The 19,884-nt window shown below is 31.7% G+C and overlaps 1 protein-coding gene across 2 annotated transcripts in view; it reads left to right on the top strand.

Moving 5' to 3' along the window:
- The first annotated feature begins 1,860 nt into the window (after nucleotides 1-1,860).
- Nucleotides 1,861-19,884, top strand: part of LOC127725728 (coatomer subunit beta-like) — a 35,927-nt gene continuing 17,903 nt past the window's right edge. The window contains exons 1-7 of one of the 2 annotated variants that reach the window (XM_052232919.1): nucleotides 1,873-1,938; nucleotides 4,326-4,349; nucleotides 6,313-6,415; nucleotides 8,368-8,597; nucleotides 9,090-9,259; nucleotides 15,277-15,391; nucleotides 16,050-16,142. In XM_052232919.1, coding sequence (XP_052088879.1) covers nucleotides 4,344-4,349; nucleotides 6,313-6,415; nucleotides 8,368-8,597; nucleotides 9,090-9,259; nucleotides 15,277-15,391; nucleotides 16,050-16,142 — 717 coding nt within the window. In that variant the 5' untranslated portion in view covers nucleotides 1,873-1,938; nucleotides 4,326-4,343. Of the gene's footprint in view, nucleotides 1,939-4,325; nucleotides 4,350-6,312; nucleotides 6,416-8,367; nucleotides 8,598-9,089; nucleotides 9,260-15,276; nucleotides 15,392-16,049; nucleotides 16,143-19,884 lie in introns of both variants that reach the window. The other variant, XM_052232920.1, reaches the window with a different exon arrangement.

Genomic DNA, 19,884 nt, shown 5'->3' with positions numbered 1-19,884 from the left:
GTACGGCCTTCAACAATGAGCAAAGCCCATACCGCATAGACAGCTATAAAAGGTCACGAAATGACAAATGTAAAACAATTCAAACGAGAAAACTAACGGCTTACTTTATGTACAGTTATGAGAACTTATGATTCTGCATCCTGTAGATACTGTTAATATTGCATAATGTCATCGGTTACTCAGACTGTTTATGCTGTCTTTACACTAAATCCGTTGGGTGTGTACTGATTGATACTTAAGTCTGGGAAAACATGATTAATTTATTAATTGTATTGCTTTTGGGCTAGTACTTTTTTCTGTGTTTTTTGTCTATTATTTTTGTGCTAGTTGTTTTGTGCGCCTCGTAATGATCTTTTGAGTTGAGCAAATTTCAATTGATTTTTACTTTTTGTTCTTATGTTGTGCTGTAACACTTGTCGTCACAGGTAAGAGGAGGGTTGAGTGCTCACAAATTAGTTTAACGCCGCCACATTCCTTAAGTGGGAGCCTGTAGTACAGTGGCTGTCGTTGTTTCAGGTCTGTCTTGATATTAGTGTTTCGTTAATTTCGTTTGTATTTATATACACACGTCTAAACATGTGACAACCATTTTCCATCAGATAACACGTGGTTATACAGGGCTAAGACCAAATATATATATATAATTTGTTTCAAATTTAGCTCAACAATGTTATATCATCAAATTTGCGTTAGTAAATTGTTGTTCTTCCCTCAGTGGGATTCGAACCTTTGCTTCTGTGACATTATGGCAACACTGCCTGCACCGTGTCCAGCACCCTAGACCACTCGACCGTCTAGGCTACATAAAAATATAGCTTTTTGTGGTCGGTGAAATGCCTTTCTTCGTCGGCTTTATGTAGGGTTGTAACACAGTACATGGTGTATAGTGGCAAGTAGATGGTGTACCTTTTAGATCAGCTATTGTGTCTGTCGTAAAGGATGATAATGATAATTATCACGAGTCATGCCGCCACATCATTTTTTTCACAGAAGCAAGGGTTCGAATGGAGAATGTCTGTCACAAAGTTGTCACATGTTTAGACGTGTAGAATAAAATTAAAATTTGATGTGGCGGCATAGTAATTAACATTATCATCATTTATGACAGACAAAATAGGCTGATCTGTTTGTATAAATGTTTGCTCAAGCATTGTAATTAAGATTGACATCTATAATCAATAGATAGGCGGGGCTTCAGCAAACTTAACTGTTGTTGGATGTTATGCTTAAAGGTTAAGTATAATTATAGAAGCCGCGAGTGAAGCCCTGTCTATTGATTGTAGATGTCAATCTTAGGAAATTAGCTCTAAAGCTCTAAATCCATTACTGATGCAATATTTTATTGAACAATAATTATATAAATAGCAATTGTATGCATGTTTTTTTGTTGTAAAGAATAAATGTATGGATAAACGCTGGGGTGAAATGTTCATGTCTTCAGGAAGGGGTCTTGAATTTCTATCTTTTCTATAGGTGGGGACATAAAAAAAAAATAGAAATTTCAATGTTTCCTCCAGTTCCCCCCAACGAAAGAAAATAACCAGTCCCTTAGTCCATTTTACTGTAGTTTAAATTTTGAAAAAATAGGCAAAAATAATTATTTATACGATCTCCCGTCCTCTAGCACCTGCCTCATATCATACAAAATTTCTCATAACGGTTTACAAGGAGTCTTAAATAAAAATCCTTGCTGTATGCAAAGTATATTTTATAAGCAAGACATACATATCTTACGGGCATACTGTATAGCCTTAATCCTTGATTTTTATTTTTATTGTTGTATGTTGTTATTCCGAACTGTAAAGTAACACTTTACTCATATTTTCAATGATCCCATGAGAATTCAATCTCACTAGACCTGTTTCTACGTAACTTCCGGCCACGTTTAGCACTTCCTGTCGGCGACGAGAATAATTTCATTTTGTTGAAGTTTCAAAGGTTTGTTAAACACCTTGTTTAATAAGTATGAAATTATATATTAACGCTCAATTTGTAATTCAAAACTTCCATGTATACTGGACACAAAAGTGAAGGAACATTTTGATTACATTCTCAATATGTTTTCTTCCCAAAAATTTGTAACCTTGATATGATTCAAATTAGCTTTCCTGGTCTGTGTTGATGTCCATTAATTGTAACATAAACCTACAATTACAGTTTTGAATTTGGTTCTAAACCCTGCTTCTTCTTCTTCTTCTTTTCTATATCTTCCTACTGCTATTGAGGAGCACATCATGATCAAAACGGATTTTAAAATCTGGGCTTATATAAAAATTTACACGGACACAATATCCATAGAGAATGTAAGGCTTATGTTACACGGGCGCAATAAAATCCATCTGCCTCTTTTTTGTTATGTTCTTCCAATCAGAAACACAAAGTTAAATTGGTTCTGATTTTAGTAGTAAAGGCTGGGAGCAACTATCATGACTATCAGTTGTGTTATTGACTGTTTATCAATAGCTTTATCATTCCACTGAATTAATCCCATGTATTGAATTAGCAATATTCAGTGTTCTCCCCAGGATTTTTTTAAGGCGCAAAATTCAAGGGTGTGTAACTCTTTTTCTAGAGTGAAAGTTTGTGATATGAAGCAATAAGTCATAAATCATGACATGCAATATGAATTATAATGCTTTGTGTTATGTGTTTAATAATGCAGAGTATTAATGAATTACAAGAATATATATATGAAATAAATTGATTTTAAACACAAAAGTTATTTATATTCAGTCAATTAAAGAAGTCAAAATATAAATATTTATCTCTACTCTCTGCTCCTTCTAGGGATAGTGTTATTTTGTTGGACAGTCTGTTCCTCAACTTTGTCTTTATCCTCTTCAGGGTTAAAAATTAAAAACCCCCACTCACAATAACTTTTGCTTATACCCCCTTTAACATTTCTAAGCCATGAAAGCTCAGTCAGCCACTTGTCATTGAAACCAAAAACATGGTGCTTGCTTTTATCAATTGCTAAAACTTGAGCTTGGTTGGGATTAGGAGAAGCAATGAAATCTGCTTATACTGACAGTGTAGACGGAGGTGTATTCCCGTCATTGGTCTGAAAAAAAATTCTACTTCCATCATCTACCTTTTGCTTATAATTCACCACTTTGTTATTTGCAGAGAACATGTTCATTCAGAATTAATAAAATCGAATATGGTTAAGATATTTGGTATACAACTTTTTAAAACAATTTTTTTATAAATGAATAGCTGACCAGTTTCCGTAGTTTCACATTACGCTTTCGTGCATATTATTTTTAATCCTATCTTTGGCAGATAGATATAAACGAACCTTTACAAATTCGTTAAAGTTAAAACCATTAAAATTATTTACCAGTGACATTATATAGAAGCTGCGGCGATTCTGTACCCGTGTTGATTGCCACATTTTCCGACGCACGGATTCACGATCGGTGTTCAATGGTCATTTTATTTCTAAAAATATGACAGTTTCAGACGAATTTACCTTGCAAGCAACATTTTTTCACTTTCTATTAAAGTAAATCACTCCTCGTTATCTTTAATCAAACTTTATTTTATTTTAATTTTTTCAACTACTAATACTTTCATTCATAGTTTTCATCGTAAATATCTTTTAGCAATGTGTATTCAAATTTATCATGTGTATTCAACACGTTCATTGGTCGTGTTTAAATAGATTCTTCTTCTCGACCAATGAAAAAAATCGTTATATAAATGGTCAAGTGAGCACACACACGATGCGAAAATACAATGTGTTTGCCATCTATTTCTTCAATTTCTGCACTGAAGTTTTAAATTTTTAAAATTTTCTTCAAAAAATATCTATCTTCTTGATGATCATTTATGCTATTACCTGATAACATAGTCCGATAAGGCTGAGATAAGCGCGGCTCAGGTAAAACTAATTGTCAGTTATTGCGTAACACTGACCAACCCATCAGCGGTGATCAGTAACTTGACAATTTTAACCAACATTTATAATGAAAATGTGAAAATTAACACGCTGCGGGATCAAGTATTAAGGGACAGCGGCCAATTAAGACGCTGCGGGATCTACAAAAATATTATGAAGGCGCTGTGGCACCGCAGCGTCATATCGGCCTGGGGAGAACACTGATATTTATTTCAATTATGCTGCTACATTTAAAAAGTTATAATTTTGTTATGGGGCAGAACAAAATATGTACAGAACAACCAGTTGCATTTATAATATAAATGTATTACACCCTGATACATTGTAACAAAGAGATTATGTCTATCTACTCATGTTCCATGTACATTTTTCACTTTATATTGTATTTTACACAATTTATATATTTGGAATAACTTGTTATAAGATACAAACAAATATCAGGATGACGGTAAGAACAAGTAATCGTGTTAATTATGCATGAACAGACTGTCAAACTTTTACGTTTTTTCTCTATTGTTTTATCCAGATTTGTATATTTCACTATTCAATATCAAATAGAAACAAAGTTTCTCATCACAAAGTTTAAGTATTGTAAATGTGTTAAATTTGTCTGTATGATGCATATAAATTAAAGGATTTCACAAAGATGATTCATAATATAAAACATCGTAAAGAGTGTGCAAATTTTTTTTGAAAAGAGAAAAAAAAAAAAAGAAATATACAATGTACTGGTTTCAAATGTGTATACTATGGCATCTGTTCATGCAAAATTATACCTAACACACTAGGTGATTCATTGAGAACTCCGTGCTAGATGGGAGGATACTTAACTTAATTTTGATGATTTATCATGATTTTTTGTCCTAATTGATAAATGATTCTCCTTAACAATGGCTTCAGTTCGAAAAAACGAAAATAATTGTTGCTCGAGATCACAATTCACCAATCACTAACTATATACATGATATACTTGAGAACGTCACAAGAACGATAATTGAATCACCATGTGTGTCAACAGGTATTTCAACTATATGGTTTCAGGTAATTAGATTTTTCAGTTACACAACATAAACATAGAATTATATATACCTGCCTAGGGTAACAGGTAATATATACCACTTGTAGTTACAGTGTGCAATGTAGATTTTTTTTAATCTTTCCCATATATCACTATTGATTACTTTATGGTAATTATGGACATATATATTAATGCCAGTTACATTTTGTAAAAGTACATGAGCATTTAGCCATCATCTTTTCTAAAATAGTATTTCCAATTTATTGGTTGCAGTACTTGTTTAGGATTTTTTGTTGACTTTCAAGCTTTGTCTTACCGCATAAATTTGACATAGTATAATGATGTGGTGTCTGCTAACATAAGCTTAAAGGGTCCAATTTTATGGAAACTGCTATACTCATATATGCCTCCTTTTACATACTGGATTTGATATAATGTTTTTGTTATTTGTACTTATAGTTTTTCAAGGTATTCAGTGCAGCAGTAAATAATTTGAGAAAATGTTCAGTTTTACTGAACAATTTTGAAATTGATTCTAATGAAAAAATGTTTGACAAATAATTTCTGCTTTTTCTTTCTTAAATAATTTTGTAACGAAGATAATTTTTATAGACGTGTAAATTAAAGTTAGGCAGTGAGCGGGTTTTCTGGACAGTTTTCAGTTGTTAACCATGCAGAACTAGAACAGTTTGTAATCAAAGAGTAAATTTCCATGGAATTAGTTTTAAAATCCAGGATATTCATTTAAAAAGTGTATAGGACAAGAATTTCAGAGGAAAGGTTAATGTAGTACATTTGTAGCTATAGGGAGATTACATATATATACATGTACAATGAATATCACTATGAATTGTGTACTTTAAAGTTTATGAAAACCAACTGCATGTAGCTTTTTCAGCTTATTTTATGGAATTCAGTGCCATTGATATGATTAATCCAGCCCACTGATTACTTTTTTGTAGTATTAACACTTACCATTTAGAAACATACCAGATAAGTGTCATTTCAATCCATGAGTCTGTATTCAATCCATTGTAGGTCTGCAGGACAAATGCAAATTAAAGGACCCATAAACTATGTTTGTCAACTAAAAATATAATTGCTTCTTTTTTTTTTACCATTCCAGATTTAAAACAAATCATTTAGCTAGTCTATAAAAATATGGTTCAATTATTGTATAAAACAGTTGGTCTCCTGTCTTCATCTTTACTGCTTCCTATATATATACCTAAAAGAAGTTCGGAGATATTTTTTGAAAACACTGATAATACATGTAAATGGGGAAAAAAGCTCATTGTATAAACTGCTTGGTGAACTGTTAACAAAAGAGAGAACTCTATCATTATTGAATGTTAAAGATACTCATATTATGCTTATTTGACTTATATTTCAGAATAAAAAGATGTCTACTTTGGCTGAGCAGCCATGTTATACTCTAATAAATATACCATCAGATGCAGAGCCTCCAACAGAGATGTCACTGAAACAAGATCTAGGTATGACATTATTTATTGATATAAGACACCATTGAAATGCAATGCACAGGTTTTACTTTGTCCTTGAGAGGTGTCATTGAACTGCATTCCAAATTCAATCTAGAATTTCAATTTTGTAATGTAATGATTTTTGAAGTAAGCATGGTAAGCTAAACAAATATGAACATTCATCTGTAGGCATCAGCACTTATTGTTAATTCTACATTCTACATGAAACAAGATTAAACAACAAGAAATGGTTGGCCAGCATTATTAATTAAGACTGAATACATGTAAATGTATTTATGCTGTAATTATGTGCAGTCTATCTTAAATGACACACATTAACAGGGTTCTCGTTAAGATGCGTATATGCGTCCTAGACGCATGAAAATTGAGCTGGACGCGTCATTTTTGAAACCTGTGAGTTCCTGGGACGTGTCCTCGTTGTAACCCCCGAGTCCCAAACACATTGTTTTGCCTAGAAGATTCATGATCGTCGACTTTGTTTTGACAGGAAACTAAACCGGAAGTCGATGTTGAAAAATTATGTAATGCGTAGATAAATATTTTTGTTGACTGATAGCTTTTTTTTTAAATTAAACGTATTTCATCCTAAATATGATAATTCTGTTCAATTGATTAATAAATATGTAACAGTTGCCGATTTCTAAAAATTTTACGAGTATTTGAAAAGCTTTAATATTTCCATGTGTTGAACATCACGTACTTCGATGGAAATAAGAAAGTTAAATTTTTTGAGAACTTGAAATGAAATGATAAAATATTTCATAACTGTTGCTACTATATATAGATTAGACCGTAGAACAGTGTAGATTAAAAATTTTAAGGATAAGAATAATTTTACTGGTCTTCAAATGATTTAACATTTTTCTCGTATTGTGCATGTTGAACATCGTGATAGTAAACAAAGGTGAAAAATGTTTTGAAATATGAAACAAAACCGATTAAAAAATGACTTACAGTTACAGTGTTCACTTTAGATTTGCTTGTTATTATTAAAGATTATAATAATTATCATGATGCGAACATCAAAGTTATTATTAACTCAATTATTAAATATAAATAAAATTGATTAATGATGATTAATATGAACTGTGACAAGTCTGTGGTCATGCAAACCCATTTTTTTTTATAAATACTGGCTTGTCCAACAAAATGACATCAGTATCACAATGTCAGAGCCAGTCAAAGTTAAAGTCCTTCTTCAAAAGGAAACCTGATGTCATTGAATCATCTGAACCAAGTAAAAGACCAAGAGTCAATGACCCACTACACCAAGAATTGATAGACATAGAAAGATCTTCAGAAACAACAACTTCTGTAATTCAGTCACTACACCAACTAAACAAAAAAGGAGAGGAAATAGCAGTCTATATATGTTGTAATGAACAATAACTATTAAGAGATCATAACTTTTATTGATATAATAAAAACTACCAATCCAACACACATCGTTTTAGTTTTATTTCATCATATTTCATCATATTACGACACAATAAATTACAAGCATCCTGGACTCATCAAAATCTATTGTGACTCACCATTTCTAAAAGTGATGAGTCCCAGGAAAAATTCCTAGTGAGAATCCTGCATTAAACTAAATGAGGACGTAAAAACTTTTAACAAAAGATGTATTTTAGTGATTCACATTCAGAAAACTTTGATATTAAGGCTGTTGCTTTGATTTCATTCTATAATTGAATTTTGATGTCTGGCTTATCATTTCCTGATTATTATGACCTCTTGACATTGAGGTCTTGATAAAAGACCAATCATTCATGTTTTAGTTTTACATTGATGATCACTATGAAGTTTGTATGCAGTTGCAATTAAAGGCATTAAAAGAAACTATTTTAAAAATTGTAGAATTTCAGCATTCAAAAGTGGTAGTATAATATTAAATGATATTTCTCTTTTGTCTTTTTTTTAAATCAGTTTATTTGTTTTAGAAAAGGGTGACAACAAAACAAAGATTGAAGCTCTGAAGAAGACGATACAGATGATACTTAATGGAGAGAAGATGCCATCATTATTGATGACTATTATAAGATTTGTCATGCCTGTGCGAGACCATACCATCAAGAAAATGCTGTTGATTTTCTGGGAAATTGTTCCAAAATATAACCCTGATGGCAAAATGTTACACGAGTTCATACTTGTTTGTGATGCATACAGAAAGGTAAAAGAAATCTGTTTTTTTTTTCTAGGGCTTCAAGTGTTCTTCCCAATATTTTTAAACAGCACTATGGGATTTGAAATATCACTTTTTCCTTAAAAGTGTAGCACCACAGTTATCTTCCATTCTATTATAAAGTCTATTCAGATAGTTCCATGGTACTAAGGTGCTATATGGCCATGGAGAGATTATTTGCATCTATATTGATAGGAAATGTAGATTTGAAAATGAATTGCATTTAATTTTACATTTCCTGAGTCCATAATAAAATAATCTAAATGTGTATTAAATATTTAACAACATCATTATTTCTTTCTACAAGGATGCAAGTAAGCCCTCCATGTAAATCACTATATTCACTGAATAATGTACATATCTGAAAAAGGTACAATTAAACATGCATGTTTTGGGAATTTTTCATCCTTCAAAATAAATGTATTGGTTTATACCTATGGAACGATATATCAAATATGATCCAAATTGCTTCTTTTTCAGGATCTTCAACATCCAAATGAATTTATAAGAGGATCAACATTAAGATTTTTATGTAAACTGAAGGAAGCAGAATTATTGGAACCCCTGATGCCAGCTATCAGACAGTGTTTAGAACACAGACACTCTTATGTCAGAAGAAATGCTGTTTTAGCTATTTATACTATCTATAGGTTTGTACATTCTAAATTGAAAGTGTCTAAAATTGTGTGGAAAAGCTAATTAAAATAATTCTGTTCAGACTATTTTGATTTCCAATTACAAGTTAAAAAGGCATATTTGAAGTTTAATGGGTTCATCTTACCAATATATTATTTTCTATCTGATATAATTTAGACTTGAACATGGTTTGTCTTTTTTATTTTTGATATAGTTATATTTTGTGTGAATGTATTCATGATATTTTGTACCTTCTATGATTTTCTCTGAACAAGTCTTTCGGATAGTCATTTTATTATAGGTGTTGTCTTCACTTTGATCATGACCGTGAGAAATATAGAAAACCATATATGAAATTTTTGTTTGTGTGTCTTAATCAAAGCAGATAGGAATCACTATCTTTTGTGGTCCACATCATCATCTTACAGTCTTCTCTGCTACACATTTTATACTTTTTATCAGAAACTAATTAAATGTCAACATAAAGTTCAGAAGAATGAGTTTTATTGATAAATTCTATTTTGTTAGTGGGGCCTCTGTCACTGGATGGTCTATGGAGTTCATCCCTCTCCTGACAACACTGAGGTTGTGATTTCAAACCCTTTGCGTTGGACCCTAATCTTAATTGATTTGGATTGTCTGTTTTCCTGACAAAGGTCAGTGGTTCTCTTCAGGTACTCTGGCTTTCTCCGCCAATAAAAACTGACCGCCACATAACAGCCAATAGTACTGAAAGTGGTGATTAACTCCCAAAATCAATCATTCCATCATTTGATTTCTTGACATTATCAGAATTTCTTGTAACTTAACATGGGATTGAGCTTGATACATTGCATGTAACATATGCATACAGGTGTGTCTTATCCACACCTCTGCTGTGACTAATGAAACCTGGATATACGTGTAGTACATACATTGTAGCACCATTCATTTGCATTTACCATGGTCCATAGCTACATTGTAGTTAGGAACATTTGCTTGGTGTATGAGTGCTTCAGGACTGACATAATTTATAACATAACTTTCTAGTATTTAAGAAACTAAGGTTCCAACTCCCTCAGGTAAAGATGGATTTTGCTTTTCTTTTATGTTCCTTTTGATCACATAGAACCTCATGTGTTCAAATAATTAGCAATATTAGGTTTGAGCATTCCTGATGAAGGTTAGTCCAGAAAAGTATTAGGATGAACCAAATTTATAAGGAGTTATTTTGATATAATATGAGATATACAAGTCTGATTTGTAACTCTGCTTAAACCTCTTAAATCACATGGAAGTGTACCTGCAGTACATGTAGGTTACACATCAACTTCTAAATACTGTTTGAAGACAGTACAGCCTCAAATTTTCAACTTTTATTTAGAATTATGCTACTGACATAAATGATATTAAAGAAAAACAATTTAACATTCAGACTAGCACTACACAAACTGATAAAATATAACTTATATTGCATGACATCAGACAAACCATATAAAAATACGTAATAAAAATACAAAAAAAAATCAAAAAAGACAAAAAAAAAGGTTTTAAAATGTAAATGAATTTTATTAGATTCATCATTATCTGTCGTGTCAAAATGAATCATAATATAAATTATTGCACTTACATGCTGTTTTACATGAAGATTGGTATAATAGTAGAATAGGCAAGTTACTGACAAAATAAGTTTGCATTTAACTTCATCATGATAAATAATGCTCTATATATAATAAAAAAAAACAAATGTAAGTCGTAAAATCATATTGTTAAACATTTTTTTATAAATGGAAATACATTGTATACCCATATTACTCAATTCATTTTTATAAAACAAAATAGACCTGTATTCATAATGGACTAAAACACAAGCATTATCAACTTTAAAAAACATTGTAAAATAGAACTACTTGTAGAAGTACGACATTGGTTCAGTAGTATATATATAATCTGTCACACTCTTTTAACGCATAGAATTTCATAAAAAGATTGATGAAAAAGCACCTAAACTGTTTCTGATAATTATACAAATTAAAACTAGTTCCTTGTTAAAAATATTTATAAAATCAAATAATAATAAGAAAGAAAGCCCAAAACTTGAAATAAACAAACTGTATTAAAAGCTTTGATCAATAATGTTGAATTAAAAAATATCAATTTTTGTCATTGTAAAACATTTTTGCAGCAAAATAAATAATTTACAACAAACTTAGCACTAAACTACACAGCCATTAAATGTTACGTTTTAAATAACAAACAATATCATACCTCCAAATTACATATTTTGCATCCTGCTTTCTTAGCTATGCCCTCAGGACAACTGGTACCCTTACCCCTGACTGGTACATCTTCAAATAAGAACCCTCCTTGCTGGTACTTGATAGAATGAAGATCTATGGATTCAGTATAAAACAGTTCAACATGAATATTTGTTGTGACATACACACTCCACTCACCATGCTCCAGAACAAGCTTGATGAATGGGTTGTCATATTTATTGACCATAAGTAGTCGACTCCTACAGAATTTATCAGCACTTGAGTTTGGTTCTGTGATTACTAGGGTGACATAATGAATGTAAAAGTTGCAGTAGAAATCAGCAAAGTAGACATTAGATCTAATGTGTAGCATATTTGGTGCAAAAACAAACATTCTCCGTGTGCCAAATATTGATGTGGGAGGTGGTTTCAATGTTTTGGGTTCTAAAAGTGCACTGAAGAACAATCCTTCCAAATTTTTGTTGATGACAGAATACCTGTCCCCATTGTTGTCCTTCATATATTTCCGCATAATGCCATCATTTTTCCAGAATATTTCCTCGAAGTATTCTCTTGGTTTGTTTCTGTAGAAAAATCTGATCGGAGCAAATTTGTTGTGTGTTTTCCTAACAAATTTTGTTCCCATATTGTAGAGCTTTTGCAGTTCTGTCTTTGTCATGTCTGAAATTAAGGGATAAAATGAATGATCCAGTAAAATTGCCATAAATAAATAAATAAAGGTTTGATTTCGTTTCTTTTTTATAAATTTTGTATCACATTTCTGTATCAGTAAGCAATTACTTCTGATTTTAAAAAATATTATCTTTTAACAAAAATAGTAAGTGTAATTGTCGAGAAAATATTGAAACTAGTTTTCTGAAAAGGTAAACCTAAATTTAGATTTCATTTTTGTCATACTTAAACAGTCCAGAAAAATACACATCATCTTTCCTGCTCAAAGCATAACTAATAAAGAGCTGCGCCATGAGAGCTTTTTCAACGAATAAAGTTCCATAACTCCTCAATGTCATAAAAAGCTAAAGTGAGTATAGATATAAACCAGTCACCAGAGTTTCATGAAAACTGGTCAAAGCATTTTTTAGTTATTGTCCGAAAACTGGGAAATCCCCCCTTTTTTTATAAATCCCATAACTAGCTATAGGAAACGTAAAATGTAAAATTTATAAAAATCGAAAGCTCACATCAATAGATATTAACAATTCACCAAAGTTTCATGAAAATTAGTTAAAGCGTTTTTGAGTTATTGTCTGACATGTTGACGACGGACGGACAGACAAAGGTATACCATAATACGTCGCGTAAAAAGGCATATAAAAACCAAAGTTTCAAAGATCATGCAATATGTGTTTGTTGGTCAGGTGAATGATTACAAAGAAATAAATACATAATCTCAAGTGTAATAAAATTATATGCTTACATGCAGTAAAAGTATGTATCTTTGATGTTCTGAACAGCTGGTAATTCTTTGAAAATGCCAGTCCAGAAACTGATTTACATCTAAAACTGAGTACATGATCCTGAGGGCTGGATGTAGACCCATAGTATGTCATACATCTGTACTGAGAACAGGGCTTTAGCAGGAATGGGATACTTTTAAACCTCCAGATATTTTCTGTGAAGAAGAAATAAACTTCTTCCGACTCCTTGTCTTGCAGGATGATGAATTTAGAAGTTTGCTTTCTATTTGATGGTTCTGTCTTTATCCAGTATTTGGAACCAAATCTATGTTTCACAGCTATCTCTGCTCCTTTCTTAAATACAAAAAAAGATATAAATGAACATTAGGAAAGACCAAAATTGTAAACCGGAAAGAATATCCCATTTTTGTATTGAAATCACCTTTATGGATAGATGTTCTTGAGAGTTTAATTTGTCAGGAAAAGTTAGGACAGTCAAAAATGCAGTATTAAGTTTATCATGGAATAAATATCTATAAAAAATTACTTTAATAAGAATTTTCTTTTTAAAAGATATATGTTTTTGCATTTTTGATTTTGTTTAACATTGTTTAAGCATATAATTGCAAAAGCTTTAGTATATTCCTATAACAGGTATAAAGCAGAAAACATATCTTTGAATTTTACTTATTTATGAATTTAAGTTCAGGTCTATTTTTTAGTCCTGAAAAATTATCATTTGATATTTTAAAATGTTTGATGTCGATAATGACAAATAAACTTACATTATCTGCCAAGTCAAACAACTTGGAACCACAAAGGGATCCTTTACTCTCTGTGAGATTTAGTTCCATACATGACATTTCTGAAAACATAAAAATGTACGATAAAATACAAAGTTTTTTGATTTATTTATTGAAAGGGTTGTTTTAATTAAAAAAAAAGTTTGCTTCTTTTTTTTTTTCAAATTGTTTTTGAATTATTCAAAATGAAAAGTTAGCCTGTCAACACTGAGGTTTCTAGTTCAAACCCCACTGAAAGGTGTCTTTCACTCTGATCTTAATTGCCTATGATTGCCAAAGGCAAAGGCTTGTGGTTCTCCTGGTACTTTGGCTTCCATAAAAAAAAACCTGGCTGCCATGATATAGCCAAGTCTGCTGCAAATGACTTTAAACCCAACAATCAATCTAAATGAAAAGTCATCTGAATATAGAATTCCTCTTTATCTTGTATTTGCTTCAATTTAATCGAACCTTCATCATTCATCCACAAAATGTAGGTAAAGATGATTCAATGTTTGCCTACAAACACTGACACAAACTAATTATTCCCTCATGACCTGCAGTTGCTAAGATATGCACTTTAAACCAAAAGTAGAGTTATTCATACATGAAAATAGCTTGAGTTGGCCCCGTTTTGTTAAGGACCTGTCTTACTATCCAAGATGTGTGCATTAACAAAATAGTATTCCTATATTATATTTTGTAGCATTTGACTTGTAGTTTCTTTGATTACAAAGTAAATACCTTCTTTTATCTCGGTATATCCCTCAGTTCTTACTACATAGTACTTCTGACTTCCCTTGGTTACAGTCTGCAGACCCATCAACATCAAGGTCAAAGGTAAAGTACCTTGGTCAGTGTTCAGGTCTAGATATAGGTTTTTGTTGTTTGGATCAAGTTCAAGGACTTTAATGCAGGTTTTGTCTTTAGAGGTTACCATGATAAATAAAGAATCAACATTTTCTGGACATTGCAGTTCCCATTTAGAGAAGTCTGTGTTTTCAAGTTCTTCTACTCGGTCCTGTAAAAGATGTATAGATGTATTAACAAAATTATTCTTTAAGCTAATACAATTGTGGTATTGATTGAATATTATTGTACTAGAAATGTTCTTATACTGTACATTGGAAGTGATCCATTGGAATAGGTTCATTTATTGACTATTCTGTTTCAAAATTTTTGAGGGGGAAGGATGGAGGTCAAGGGATCTAGGTGGATAACTTTATTGATATGAATGCTTAATGGAAAATGGTTTCTAAAATGGATAAATAAAAGTGAGCTCTTGAACTACCAGTAGTTAAATATATATACATTGAAGAATACCACCATACTTTTTAACCAGATACATGTGGTTATAACAGAGGTTATCTTTAATTGTTGGGACCTTTCAACTCAGTATAAGAATAATAGTTCTTCATTTAAACATGGTGGTCAAGCTTGTCTGTAGATAGAGACACATTATTTAAAGAGGGAGCATGGTATCATTTGCAGTCATTTGTAAAAAAATAAAAGACATTAAAAAGAATCCTTATATTTTAAATCTCATCGATTTGAAGAATTTTTCTTACTACTTGATTTTTATTATTTCTTTTAGGAACTTTGACTTCTTGATCCCTGATGCACCAGAATTAATTGCCAAGTTTTTAGAAGGAGAACAAGACATGTCATGTAAGAGGAATGCATTTATGATGCTTATTCATGCTGACCAGGTAAGATCATCATTTCAATACTGTGGAACTTCTTTTTCTCATATATTGGATCAGTCAATTGTATATTATACACTCGAAATTCAAATATTTCACCTACATTGCATTAGCCTTACGCTCAAATGTTTATATTATAATTAAATATAGCTGATAGGGCTATTGGTCAGATTTCTATCCAGAGAAAATGTTGTCAACCAAAGCAAAGCCAAGTTTGTCAATGTTTTTTGCAAGGGGTAGCAATCTGCTTTATCACTCTCACAGCTATGTGTTATTTAATTAATTATACTGAATGTTCTTTTGTTACTGTCTCTTAAATAATAATTGATTTCAAATTTAATAGAATCATAAAATTGTTGGTTGAGCCATGTGTTTAGAGTAAAATTTAAATCTCATATTAACCAATCAAAACTGGCATTTTGATATTTATAATATTTATAATAAAATAGTTTTACCTTTTGACCTTGCAAAATGTAAGCTGTGTAGACTTGATTCCTATTTGATTTTGGTACTTAGTTGCTTATTGATGGTTCACAGATTTAAAAGTTAACCTTTTTTGTGTGTTAGAATTATACCCTTGAACATTAACATGATTAAATGAAGACTACATGGTATACTTGTGCTAAAATAAATGAATTCTTAGACGTGTAATTTTTTTTTCTAGGACCGAGCTTTGAACTACCTGAGTAGCTGTATTGACCAAGTGAATTCTTTTGGAGACATTCTGCAATTAGTTATAGTTGAACTGATTTACAAGGTAAGCTTGACAAATCATACAGATTTTATATATGGAGAAGATAAAAGATTGATGTAGGATTTAGTTGATAGCTCATCTTGTCCATATGGCCAGTATGCAATATTGCCATCACTTATCATCATTTGTCGTCCATTTTACTTTTAAAATGTCTGGTTGGGTATTCATGACACACATTGATAAAGTGTCTTGTTAAATTTAGGGAAGGTTGTCTCATTTAAGTGATGAATTAAAAATTTGTACCAGTATTGTATTGAAGAGAACACTTCAAATGTTATAGTCATTATAAAGCAAAAGTGGTGTTTTCTTTTTTCTTTGTCTGATTCTGTGTTCGGTTTTTATATCCCAGATACAAAGTTAATTGGGCATATAGGAATCAGCCAGTCTATCTATCTGACTGTCCAAACTAACTTTTGAGTTTTGCCCAATTTAAACTTAATTACAGATTATGATGTGTCAATTTTGATGAATAAAGTAATTTTTTCTATCTTTTGAATTTTTGTTGAATTATTCCCCCTGAACTTAAAAATTGTGTATGCTATTTATTATGCAGTTTTTGAAGCAACTGGTGCTACATTTTTTATCAGATGTTCATGAAACTTTGTATATTGTAAGATCCAAACATGAAGATGAACATCTTATTAGGGTATCCAGGTCCTATACAAATAATATTAAATGATAAGATGTTTTGGGCTAACAAAAAGTGGAACCTAGAGGTGTTTGCCCTGCTCTGCAGACAGTTCTATTTTTTTCTGCTCATCAGTTTTTTGTGATGCATGAATAAACTCATCTCCATGCTTTATTTGCAGTTCTAATTTTGTAAGGGATATTTTTCTCTAAGATTTAAAAAGGCAATGCATTTTAGCCCTAGTGGGCTATACATGTTTTTCTCCTTTTGACAATATTTTCACTTAAAATCTTAGGTTCTGATTAACATTTTGAACTTTACAACCATAATGAAGATACATAGTTGAATATTTCAGTACAGAATTTCAACTTTTATTGTGATTTTTTGAGAATTATTTTTTCTCAGTAAAAGTGATAATTTAATGTATAATTTTGTTCAGCTGTATATATGACTGCAAAATTTAGATTGCACTTCCAAATGAAAAATGGGAAATGCAAAATTTTTATTAGGGCCCCGCCGAATGGCGGACGCCCTATAGTGATCAGTCTGTCCGTCCGTAACAATTTGTGTCCGCTCTATATCTAGAGAACCGTTATGATTTCAAAGTTTATACTTGACATGTATATTAACCAACACCAGAGGGTGTTTCATAATGTATGTACAACTTCCTAGGTCAAAGGTCAAGGTAAAAAAACTTTGGTTTTAGTTGACAACCCCATGTCCTATATCTTGAGAACTGTTATGATTTCAAAGTTTATACTTGATATGTATATAAACCAACACCAGAGGGTGTGTCATAATTTATGTACAACTTCCTAGGTCAAAGGTCAAGGTCAAAAACTTTGGTTTCAGTTGACAACCCCATGTCAAATGATAAAGATACAAATTTTTTACCACACATTATTCACAGCGGGGCCCTCAGAGATGGCTCCCATCTCAATGATATCTAGTTGAACTTTGTTAACTCAAACTACCGATTTATAGATCCTGTTTTGACAACCTGTTCAGATTTTTCACAGAGGTATCTCACATAAGGATTAGTTGAACAGTTTGTTTGAAACAATATGAAAAATTTCAATTCTTAGGTTAAGATCTTAATTTCCCATAACATAGTTTGTTTTCTACCTTGTAATGATCAGAAAGACTTGCTTTGAACTCCACTTATTGATGCAATAACTTGAATAAGCATATACAAATAAGATGGGGGTTTGAAAGGAAGTCTTGCCTATTATTATAGTATAATACAAACACTTGTCCACTGTGTTATCGGGTTCTACAACTTTGGTAGAATCAAATTGATTATCATTTATTGGCATAAAATCGTCAATAAGATAATATGCACATCATCATATTATGCAAAACAGCTGTGCAAAATTTCTATTTAGAAAAAAGTCAACTCAGTTGGATTAGGATTTATAATTTGCATCAGGAGAATATGTATTTGTCAGCAATTTTATACACCAGAATGGAAATGGGGAACAACCCGACCAAAGAGCAGACAGCAGCCGAAAGGCCACCAATGGGTCTTCAATGCAGCGAGAAAATCTCGTACCCGGAGGTGGTCCTCAGCTGGCCCCTAACTAAAATTGTATGCTTGTTCAGTGAAAATGGACGTCACACTAAACTCCAAAACATATAAATGAACTAAAATTTAAAAACATACTAGACTAACAAAGGCCAGAGGCTCCGACTTGGGACAGGCGCAAAAATGTGGCGGGGTTAAACATGTTTTGTGAGATCTCAACCCTCCCCTATACCTCTAGCCAATGTAGAATAAAGAAACACATAGTAATACGCACAGTAAAACTCAGTTTAAAAGAAGTCTGAGTCCGATGTCAAAATAGGTAACAAAAGAAACTAAGCAAAATGACAATGATACATAAATGAACAAAGGACTACTAGTAGTTACTGACATGCCAGCTCCAGACCTCAATTAAACTGATTGAAAGATTATGTCTTCATCATAAGAAAATCAAGTACAATCCCTCCTGTTAGGGGTTTAGTATCATACCATCATAAAATATATGAGAAGAACATAACCCGTATCATGCCAACAACTGGTTTTAGAATAAATGTGTTTATTTTCGATGCAAAGACCCTATATGAGTGAATCAATATTAATACCAAAATATGCAATCCTTAATGACTTGACAACAGTATAGTAACTATATCCTTTCCGAATAAGTCTGTTTAAAGGTTTGGTTAGCTTTTGAGGTGAATGACGACATTTTTGTGCTTTGTAAAGAATATTACCATAAAATATTGGATGTGAAATACCTGACTGCCATGACTGCTAACTTATTTAATTGATAGTTAGTTTATGTAAAAGAATGTTTTGCCAGTGATCTGAAATTATATTTGTATTTAGCACAATTCAAAGTGAAAAGACAAGTGCTATGTAATAATCTACTTACCCTAGAATTCTGTATTGTAACTGCCAAGTCACTAAATTCATTAAGATCACTAATCCTTTGAAAATCAAAATGTGTTGGGACAGTCAGATTTAAATGTTTGAACAGAGCCATGGTTAGTGCTCTGTGCTAAAATCATAAATGACCACTCTGATTGTGGATTTTACTCACTTAAATCTACTCACAAGGTCTGTTTATGGTTCAGTGATTTGTATAGATTAAATAATGTTTGTCTTTGTTTTGTAAACATTAAAGGCTTAAGAAATTACAGAGATAAAAAGCATTGAAAAATCTTTAGAATTAATATGTATTGTTATGAATTTTTATGAATTGGTATATTGTTTGACCATCTTTCATTAGTTCCAGACTTAATTTACCAGGGTTGTCATAGCTGAGTTTTTTTACTTGTTATATAAAAATTCAATAGGAAGGTTTACTTATTGGGTGTAAATCCTACAGTATAATTCAGAATCATACAATTTATTTTAAGTTTATATGCCCCGCCGCCTTTCAACAGGGGCAATAAGTATCACCCTTGTCCATTTGTACGCTTGTCTGTCCATCCATCCCAAAATTGGTTTCCGTTCTTAAACTTTAGTTTGCCCCATCCAAATGATATGAAACTTATACACAATGCCTTTTACCACCAAACACAGATCAAGATATAATTTGGGTGGCGTCACTTTCACTGTTCTCAAGTAATGTC

The sequence above is a fragment of the Mytilus californianus genome, unplaced genomic scaffold, assembly GCF_021869535.1.
Source record: "Mytilus californianus isolate M0D057914Y unplaced genomic scaffold, xbMytCali1.0.p SCAF_15, whole genome shotgun sequence".
NCBI classification, from domain to species: Eukaryota; Metazoa; Mollusca; class Bivalvia; order Mytilida; family Mytilidae; genus Mytilus; species Mytilus californianus.
Note: the sequence above shows the minus strand (reverse complement) of the source record. Positions and strands in the feature narration are given on the sequence as shown.